General features: G+C 42.3%; 1 protein-coding gene across 2 annotated transcripts in view; it reads left to right on the top strand.

Moving 5' to 3' along the window:
• The first annotated feature begins 292 nt into the window (after positions 1-292).
• MCC (MCC regulator of WNT signaling pathway) overlaps positions 293-10,757 on the top strand; it is a 374,574-nt gene continuing 364,109 nt past the window's right edge. The window contains exon 1 of one of the 2 annotated variants that reach the window (XM_044383954.3): positions 293-474. In XM_044383954.3, the coding sequence (XP_044239889.1) occupies positions 308-474 (167 nt within the window). In that variant the 5' untranslated portion in view covers positions 293-307. Of the gene's footprint in view, positions 486-10,757 lie in introns of both variants that reach the window. The other variant, XM_057307354.1, reaches the window with a different exon arrangement.

Genomic DNA, 10,757 nt, shown 5'->3' with positions numbered 1-10,757 from the left:
GGGGTCTCCGTGTACTCTGCCTCCCTTCGCGTCCCCTCGCGTCCTCTCGGCACCCTTGGCTCCCCGACTCCACGATCCACCTTCCCCTCCTCCCGCTCCACTAAGGTGCCTCCTCCCGCGATTGCAGAGCGCGCATCTTCCCAGCCTGGGCAAAACCCGGAGAGCTGGAATCCCGCGCCCGGAGCGCCCCGGCGGCCACTGGGCATGCTCCGTTGTCAGGCAGGTTAGGGGCTGCGAGCCGCTTTTGCGCCTCGCGGATTCCTCCCGCGGCCGCGCGTCCTCCTCCTCCCGAGCAGGCAGCGGGCGCATGATGGCGGCTGCGGCGGCGGCAGGGAGCGCCAGCGGCGGCGGCAGCAGCGGCGGCGGCGGCGGCGGCAGCAGCAGCAGCAGCGACACGTCCAGCACAGGCGAGGAGGAGCGGATGCGGCGCCTCTTCCAGACGTGCGACGGCGACGGGGACGGATACATTAGCAGGTACTGGGGAGGTACGCGAAACCGGCTGGGGCGCAACCAGCCTCTCCGCGCTGCCCTTGACCCCTCCTCCGCCCCCTCGCCCCAACTTGCAGCAAGTTGCTCAGAAGCTCACGGGGAAAGTTGGCTGCGACTCTGAGAGCGCGTCGCCGGCTCGGCCACCGAGGCCGACGGGCTGGTCTGCTCGCCTTTTGGTGGTGCCAGTTGGTCCAACTTTTCCCAGCGCTGTCTTTGTCTGGGCGTTGGGAGACACCTCTGGGATGCGATCCCTCCCCGGGTTTTGGAGCGTTCATGCCTGTGCGGAAGCGAGTTCTGGCCACTTGTCCTAGGTAGGAGGGACTGCCCTGCAGCCTCTGGCTCCCGGGTGTCAAGATACTATCGCACCGGGCAGCGATCAGCCCGGCTGCTTAACGGACAGCCCTGAGACCGGACCAGGATAGGGGTGCGCGCCCAGTGACAGAGTTGGGCGTGAAAACAGGCTGCGAAGAACTTTCGGGTGCTGCAGAGCCCCTGTGTTCCAAACTGCGGAGCCCACAGAATGGACACAGCTTGTCACCCAGTACTGATTTAAACCTATTAGCCTGAGGGAGACCAAGCGCGCAGGTACAAACTGGGGGTTTAAGGTGAGTCTGGTGTGTAGACCCGACTCCACCTCCGCTCCGCAAGCTAACCACGTGAGCCTTCAGTAGGGTGTCAGGGCGCTTCTCGCGACCACACACAAGTCTCAATGTGCTTGCTCCTAGGTTCCCTGCGGGGCTGTGTTGTGGCTTCAAGCCGCAGGGCCTGGCAAAATAATTACTCCTGCCCACGTTTCTATCACTTACCACACACAGATGGTGAAGAAGGCTTCTTGGTTTAGCCTTTGTCTTGACGATAGTAAAGATCTCTGAAAATCCCAGGCTGCCTCCTGCTGATTGTCCTTGCCTACTTAGAGAAAAAAAAAAAGAGTGGGGGAACCCCCCAATTTTTAAAAAAGATCTTTAAAACAGGTAATTTTACATGTAAGATTTTGACAATTAAAAATAATTTATTTGGGACTCTATTCAATTATGATGACTTTTGACTGAATTTTATTACTTTTCTAGAGTTTCATTGGGAAACATTATAAAGCTATCAGAAAACTTTATGGAGTAATTCTATTCTGAAATGAAAAAAAAATGTAATTCTAGTTGACTCCACATAGATTTTCATCTGGAGGTCTCCCTGTTTGGGTTCTCTGATAAAAAAAAATTTCATCATATAGTTTAGATTTTTTTTTCCTGCTTGAATAGCCTACTTGAATGTCCATAATCTTATTTGCAATAATAGAAACAGTGTACATTCTTCACATGAAGACGCACGAAGGATTTAATTTCACATGGGCAAGGGTGCATGCAGAAAACTAGCAGAGTCCTCTCCTTCCTTCCTTTGATTTGGCCTATTAATATGTCGCTTTATTTGAACTACACTTTCTGTACACATGTTCATATTATTTTGAATGGTGGCTGTATCTCCCCTGAAAGGTAATGAATTCTGTAGGCATAATCTGAGGACTTTGTTTTGGAGGATGAGGCATTGTGTGTAAGAGTGTGGTAGTAATCAGGAGATTTCAGATTAGAGTAGAAACCTGCTAAGGCAAAAGTGGAAAAAACTATCATTCCTTGAGCCATATCACTTTAATACAACTGCTTGAAAGTTGAAAGGTATGTGTAATAATGCACCCTAAGCCATAACTTTACCTGTGGGCAGAGTTGCTCTGGATGTCATTTTATGCTGTGAAAAATTCCCATGTCGGAGGAGTTCAGGGATGGCAATCTCACTGCAAGGAGGCACCAAGGAACCTCTCTAGAAGTATGTTTACATAGCGGGGCACCTGGGTGGTGCAGTCCTTAAGCGTCTGCCTTCCGCTCAGGGCGTGATCCCGGCGTTCTGGGATCGAGCCCCACATCGGGCTCCTCCGCTGGGAGCCTGCTTCTTCCTCTCCCACTCCCCCTGCTTGTGTTCCCTCTCTCACTGGCTGTCTTTCTCTGTCTAATAAATAAATAAATAAACAAATAAATAAATAAATAAATCTTAAAAAAAAAAAAGAAGTATGTTTACATAGCAAGCACAGTTTTACCTGGAATATATGTTTATTTGATACGGCTTGGGAAATGAGGTTTATGAAGATAAGTGGCATTAAATGCCTCCCTTTCTGGAGCTCCTCCTTTGTACTACTTTTGTTTAATGACCTTTACTGGCCACTCTACAGTGGGTGATAAGGAGTGGAGTGCTGTGAATTTTCTGTTTTATAATCATGAAAGTTGGACTTTCTACACTAAAACCTTAAAAATCTTGGATTCTTTAAAAGGTGTTAGGTTTATGCTCATGGTGTACCACTGTATCTGTTAGGGTTTCAGTTGGCTCTATATAATGGAGAACTAATGGGACAGTCAAATAAAGATGGACTTTCTCACCTAGAGGAGGTGGTTCGTTCAGGCTGAGATGGCCATTCCACAAGGGGTCGATGCCCAGCTTCCTTCCATCTTTCCGCATCACTATTCTTCATATAAAACATTCATCCTCGTGGTTATCTCATAGTCTTAAAGTAATTGCTCTATTTCCAGCCTCATGTCCAGGTTCCAAGGAGGAAGATATAAAAGGAAGCTGAAAAGGGTAGTGCCCATATGATTAAAGCAGAGCTTTCCTAAATCCCTTAATTGAAATCTTATTGGTTAAACTACATCACCTTACCATGTAGTAGAGTTCAAGGAAGCATATAATTCGATTAGTCACATTGCCTCCTAAACAAAATCTGAGTTCTGTTACCAAGAACAGGGAATGGATATTGTGTAGGCAAGTAGCAACCAAACCTATAATAAAACTTCCATGGTAATCCTCATTCAACTGTTTTGGCTTTGGTCCTTTGCTTAACTCTCATTCTCAAACAGGAGTGGGCTGGAGATCTCATGTTTGGAGGGAGGCTAGTGGAAGATAGACTGAAACCAGGAGGGGACATGTCAGGGCACGCGACCTCAGGAAGACGGAGAGAAAGGGTAGGGTGTCGAATCTTCAATATTCTCTTGGTCTGTACTTCCCCCGCAGGCTGACAAAAAAGGCACGAGCTCACTGGAGATTCATGGAATTGGTGCCTCTGTCCAGGAACTCCCAGCCTTCCCCCGGGGCCCCAGAATCATGCCCGTGGATAGTTAAGCTGGAACAGACAACTGCTCTTGGGCGGAGCCAAGCTGCAGCTTGGACGGTAGAATTGGGGCTGTATAGTGGGACCACCGCAGGCTCTTCTGGTGCCATTCATAACTTTATGATCACTTAACCCCACATTTTATAGTATTGAATTTTTTGGACCCTATTTACCACAATATAGGAGGTGGTGGGGTTACTCTATTTGTTGAAATTAATTTTCCTTCGGAATTTTAAAGCTTCCTATTTTTACCTTTCAGTTTAAGAAGCTATCTTGAACATTTGACAGATACCAAAACCCAACATTTACGTTTGTATCAAGTAGCCAAGCCTCAGTTCAAACATCAGTGCCTTAGAGAGAGCTTTCCCTGACCACTATAGAAAAGAAGGTTAGCTCTTCCCCACCATTATTCCTTATCATAGTACCAGGGACTTTCTGCCATGGTACTCTTTATAATTGCATTTCTATTTTCTACTTTGTTTACCTGTTTATTGTCAGTCTCCCACTAGATGTAGCTTCATGAGGTAGGAATCATGTTTATTTTGTTAAAACAGTACACTCAGGGGTGCCTGGGTGGCTCAGTGGGTTAAGCATCTGACTCTTGATCTCAGCTCAGGTCTTGATCTCAGGGTCCTGAGTTCGAGCCTCACACTGGGCTCCATGCTGGGACTGGAGCCTACATAAAGACAAAAAAAAAAAACAAAAACAAATAAACAAAAAACAGTACACTCAGGATCTAGCACAGTATTTGCCATAAAGTATTCAATCAGTAAATTCTGATGAAAAAATGGCTGAGTATAAACACTGGTATGTTCAGGTATTTTGAAAAATCTTTCAAGCATTTTCATTTCCAAGCATATTCCATGTTTATAAAGTACTTTAAATGTGAGTGTATTTTATTAAAGAATATTTTCCTTTTTAAAAACATTTTATTTATTTACTTGAGAGACAGAGTGAGAGAGGGGTAAGGGACAGAGGGAGAAGCAGACTCCCCACTGAGCAGGGAGCCTGATATGGGGCTCGATCCCGGGATCCTGGGATCCCGGGATTGTGACCTGGGTGGAAGGCAGATCCTTAACCAACTGAGCCACCCAGGTGCCCCAAGAGTTAAAAATATCTTCTTGGGTTGCCTGGGTGTCTCAGCCGGTTAAGCATCCACCTCTGGCTCAGGTCATGATCCCAGGGTCCTGGGAGGGAGCCCTGCATTGGGCTTCCTGCTCAGCAGGGAGCCCGCTTCTCTCTCTCCCTCTGCTGCTCCCCCTGCTTGTACTCTCTCTCTCTGTCAAATAAATACATAAATAAATAAATAAATAAATAAATAAATAAATAAATAAAATCTAAAACAAACAAACAAACAAACAAACTTCTTTCTGGTTATATAAAAGATATTCTTGTTGAAAAACTGGAAAATGCAGAAATGTTTAAAAATAAAATAAAAATTACCAATTATCTCATAACCAAGGAATATCATTTCTATTTTCGTGGTGACATAGCTGCGTCATCTCATTCCTCTAGTACATTAAAAATGACTGCATAGGGGTGCCTGGGTGGCTCAGTTGGTTAAGCATCTACCTTCAGCTCAGGTCATGATCCCAGGGTCCTGGGATCGAGCCCTGCATTGGGTTCCTTGCTCAGCAGAGAATCTGCCTGAGATTCTCTCTCTGCCTCTGCTCCCCTCCCACCCCGCTCATGCTCTCTCCCTCTCTCTCATAAATAAATTTTAAAAAATGCTTCTTTCCCCCTTTAAAACAATGATTGGATAAAGGGATAGACATCCCCTATTCATAGATAGGAAGATTTAATATTGTTACAATAGCAGTTCTCCCCAAAGTCGATCCACAGATTTAATGCAACCTTTCTCAAAATCCAAGCTGTCATTTTGTGCAGAAATTGACAATTTGATCCTAAAATTAATATGGAAATTCAGGGGATCCAGAATAGTCAAAACAATCTTGAAAAAGAAAAATAAAGATGGAGGATTCACACTTCCCAATTTCAAATCTTACTGCAAAGCAACAGTCATCAAGACAGTGTGGTATTGGCAAAATAACAGACCTATAGATCAATGAAATAGAACTGAGAGTCCAGAAACAAACCATGTGTCTATAGTGAATTTATTTTCAATAAGAGCAGAAGACAAGCGTTTCAAAATCAAGGGTGAAATAGGGAAGGAATTGACTTTTCAACAATTGGGGCTGGGACAACTGCATAGCCACATGGGAAAGAATGAACTTGGAGACTTCCTTCACGTACAAAAATGTATATATTCCTCATATACAAAATGTATGTATTCCTTACATTCCTCATATACAGAAATTAACTCAGAATGGATCAAAAACTTGAATGTTAAGAGCTAAAACTATTGAACTCTTAGAAGAAAACGTAGGACAAAGTCTTTTTCACCTTGTATTTGGCAACAGATTCTTATATATGACACCAAAATACAGACTACAAAAGAAAAACATAGTTAAATTTAGCTAATAAAAATTTTTAAAACTTGTGCTTCAAAGTACACTATCAGAAAAGTGAAAGACAACCCAAAGAATGGGGGAAAATATTTACAAATCATATACTTGACAAAGGATTTGCATCTAGGTTATATAAAGAACTCTCACATCTCAATAATAAAAAGATAAACCAACTAAAAATGGACAAAGGATCCGAATAGACTTATCTTCAAAGAAGATATGCAGATGGCCAATAAACACACGAAAAGGTGCTCATCATCATAAGCCACTAGGGAAATGGAAATCAAAACTACAGGGAGACACTACCATATATTCAGTAGGATGGCCATAATCAAATCAGATAATAATAAATGTTAGCAAGGGTGTGGAGAAACCGGAATCCTCATACACTGCTGGTAGGAATGTAAAAAGGTGCAGCCACTTTGGAAAACAGTCTAGTAGATCCTCATAAACTTAAACATAGAATTAACCTATATTCCAGCAATTCTACTTCTAGGTACATATGCAAGAGAACTGAAGACATAGGTCCTCACACAAACTTGTACACGAATGTTCACAGCAGCTTTATTCATAATGGTCAAAGATGTAATCAACCCAAATAAATAAATAAATAAAATCTCAAGAAAAAACCAACTAACATTATTGAGCGCTTACTGTGTGCTAGGCTGTACGCTAAGCCAACACCTTATATACATGACCTCAGTTACTACTTGCAATAACCCCTTTGAAAAGAGAATTATTATTACATGCAATTTAAAGACGAGAAAAACAGGCTCAGAGACGTTGTTATTTGCTCAAGATTCCACTCTTAGTAAGAACCGAACATCAACTGATATCTCTGGTTCTCAAATGAAGGTCTTGACCACTATTCAGTGCTGCATTTCATATGTGTGTCTTTCAGATATTTTCTAAGAACTTTATTGAGATATAACTTGCATACTATACAATCTGCTCATTTAAAGTGTACAATTCGCATTGCCTGGGTGGCTCAGTCGGTTAAGCATCTGGCTCTTGATCTCAGCTCAGGTCTTGATCTCAGGGTCATGAATTCAAGCTCATGTTGGGCTCCCTGCTGGGTGTGGAGCCTACTTATACATACATACAGTGCACAATTCAGTGCATGTGGGTTTTGTTGTTGTTTCGGTATAGTCACAGTTCTGCAACCACGATCATAATCAATTTTAGGACATTTTTATCACCTCAGAAAGAAGCCCTGTACTCTTTAGCAGTATTTGTCCATCTTTCCCCAAACTTTCCAGCCCTAGGGAACCATGAATTTACTTTCTGCCTCTATAGATTTGCCTGCTACGGACATCTCATGCGAATGGAATCGTACATTATGTGACCTTTTGTTGCTTGTGTTTTGGTGACACATCCAAGGAGGCTTTGTCTAACCCAAGGTCACCTATGTTTTCTTCTAAGAGTTTTATAGTTTTAGTTCCTACATTTAGGTCTATGATCCATGTTGAGTTAATATTTGTGTATGGTGTGAAGAAAGGGTCCAGCCAGGTTCATTCTTTAGCACGTGGATATCCAGTTGTCCTAGCACCATTTGTAGAAGACACTATTCATTTCCCAATTTCTTGACAACTTTGTCAAAGAACAATTGACCATAAATGTAAGGGTTTATTTTTGGACTTTCAGTTCTTTTCCATTGATATAGATGCCTATTCTTGTGCCAGTACTGTACTGTCTTGATTACTGTTGCTTTGTTATAAGTCTCGAAATCAGAAGGTGTGAATCCTTCCACCTCGTTCTTATTTTTTTCAAGATTGTTTGGCTATTCTTAGTCCCTTGAGTTCCCACACAAATTTTAGGATAAGCTCGTCAATTTCTTCGACCCAAGCAGCTGGGATTTTTGATAGAGATTGTGTTGAATATACAGAGCAATTTGTTCACATGCATTTTTAGAAACTTTATTTTTTCAGGGTATTTTTGTTTTTTCCTCAAGCCCGCATTTTTATTTTACAGTCCTTTTGTTTTGAGTCGGTGTATTAGTGAACGTCTAAATAATGGCATATGTTTGTGGAAGCCTTTATAGTTTATAATCAATTAGTCCACACATTATCTCGTGTCATCCTTATAACAGGAATTAATATCTCTATTTTAAGACAAGGAGTCATGATAACAAAGCCTCTGGAGGAAGGATGAATCTGTCGTCCTACTTGAGGGACTTTTCCATCATACATGCTGCCAAGCTAACACAAGAAAATACATTTTCCCCAAAGCCTTACGTTGCTTTACTGTTTAATTTACCCAAGGTCTATGGTGAGGGTGAATTTTCATCTTATAACTGGCTTCTTAGCATAAGTGGGAATGGCATTTAAATACTTGGTACAGAAGGTGAGGCATTTGCATTCTAAATGAAGTTCCATGGGAGTCTCAGCTGGGGAGACTCTCTGTTGTTCCGCAAATTGAAAATCTCTTTAAGTGTTAGTCCCAGAGTAGAAACCATATGGAGAGAAAGGGCATTTCCTTAGAGAACAGTTAATTGTCAGCTTCTCATTGTCATTTCAAAATGTCAGTTTAAATATGTAAATGAGCAATTCCTAAATTCATGCCATTGATTATTGCTGACTACCTGATGGGAGAAAAAAGTTGGGTCAGCAGGCCTGGGTAAGGACTCCTGGATTTACTCATTTTTCAAACATTTGGATTCCTAATGAAGTGAGAATGTAAACTGAACACATTTCTAGATTGACCAATAAGCATTACATGTGTCTATCTGCTGGGACAGATGTTAGTTGAGTTTAAGTGTAGCCCTCAATTGAATATTTAGTTGTAACACTTGTGCTTGGAAAATTCTAGATAGATGAGCTTTGTGTTTATTATTATTATTTTTTTTAACATTCACAACAACTAATGCAGATGTAGAAGATAATTAAAACGCATTTTATTTTAGGCTTGATGGTGGTGTTAATTGGGCGTCTATTTAAAATAATGGCAAGCGATGTTGGTTACACCTGTTGTTTATTGTGTAAAACATCAGTATGTGCAAATTGGTGATACAGTTGAAGGAGTTAAGAAAATAGGTGGGGTGAGGGGAAGCATTTGTGTAAAAATGTGGCTGCATTTCTTTAAATGTCAGAGTTTTTCACTGATTTACAAAAATTCAGAATTTCTTTCTGGGAAATAACAAGCTTAACAGAACATTCTACATTTGAGGTTAATGCTTTTAAGTAAGGGTTTTTTATTATGACAATTTTATGTACTATAGAATCTTTTTTTTTTTTAAGATTTTATTTATTTATTTGACAGAGAGAGACAGCCAGCGAGAGAGGGAACACAAGCAGGGGGAGTGGGAGAGGAAGAAGCAGGCTCAGAGCGGAGGAGCCTGATGTGGGGCTCGATCCCAGAACGCCGGGATCACGCCCTGAGCCGAAGGCAGACGCTTAACCGCTGTGCCACCCAGGTGCCCCTATGTACTATAGAATCTTAACCTAAGTTTATTTCATGATAATAAACAGGATGAAAATCAATGTGAGGATATTGTTGGGGAAGTAGTTCTTCTAAAAAGCATGATGGCAGTGTTCTATTTATTACGAGCAGAGTGAAATCAGTGCTGTTCACCCTCCTCCGCCTTCTTGGTTCCCTAAGTTCCTTCATTCCTAATCACAGTTAGTGTCCTAGTGTCCTAACCTGTAAGCTCAGCCCATCCAGGCCTCTCTACATGGATGAAAAGTCATTTATTTTTCTCTAACATTTTTCTATAACTGAGTAGGAAGCTTTTCTTAAACCTTCAACGGTTGTCCAGTTCTTTTGGACAAGTTCGGACTCCTTCTAGGGGCATGTAATTTAAGGCCCTTGGCCATCTGGCACAGTGACTATATCTCTGTCCAGCACGCCTGCCCAGCTGCTCCAAGCACCATGCTTTGCACACACAGCTCCTGCTGTAAGCTCCCTTCTCTCCCCGTCGTCTACCGATGAGCACCTTCTTACTTTTTTCTAGACTGTGTTCTCATGCAGCTCTTTCTTTGGAGACTTCCCTCATGCCTCGGGACCTTACACACACTCGTAGGCCAGCACTGCTCACATTTCATATTTTCACTGTTTCCATTTCCTGCCTCTCCATACTTAACGTACTTTAGGCAGAGTCTACACTTTTTTCGTCTTTCGTCTTTGTAACATCAGTGCCTAACGTTTAATAGAAACTGAATAGGTAAAAGTCTTCATTGGGTAATAGTAATTTCAAACACTTCAGAATTTTTAGAAAAAGACTTTTCAGGGTTTGTCCATTGCAGAAGAAGCTGAGGACTTTATATTTGAAAATGCATATCGTTTGCATTTTACCTAATCTAAGCTATCAGCGTGGCGGGATTCACTGCCCCCACTGCTAACTAGTCACGTGACGTCAGGCAAATCACACAAACCTCTCCACAATCAGTTTCTTCTTCTGTAAAATAATTTTAACATCTTTTCCAGGACTAAAGTACCTTCACTTTGTAGACTCTAGGGCCCAGCTCAGGGTTTTGGTGGCAGCACATTCACGCCGCTCACCTCCGTCTCTATTGGGCAACTGTCTGGTGTTTATGAGCTAACCCTGATGAATCCATACTTTCTCCACAGTAGTAGCTGTTTTCATCCGATAGCCTTCAATACCATCCTGTAGGTAGTATTTTCAAAAGCCATGAACTGTTGGTTGGGTTTTTTGGTCTGTT

This window comes from Ursus arctos, unplaced genomic scaffold, assembly GCF_023065955.2.
Source record: "Ursus arctos isolate Adak ecotype North America unplaced genomic scaffold, UrsArc2.0 scaffold_5, whole genome shotgun sequence".
NCBI lineage: Eukaryota > Metazoa > Chordata > Mammalia > Carnivora > Ursidae > Ursus > Ursus arctos.
This window is presented reverse-complemented; position numbering and strand designations above follow the sequence as displayed.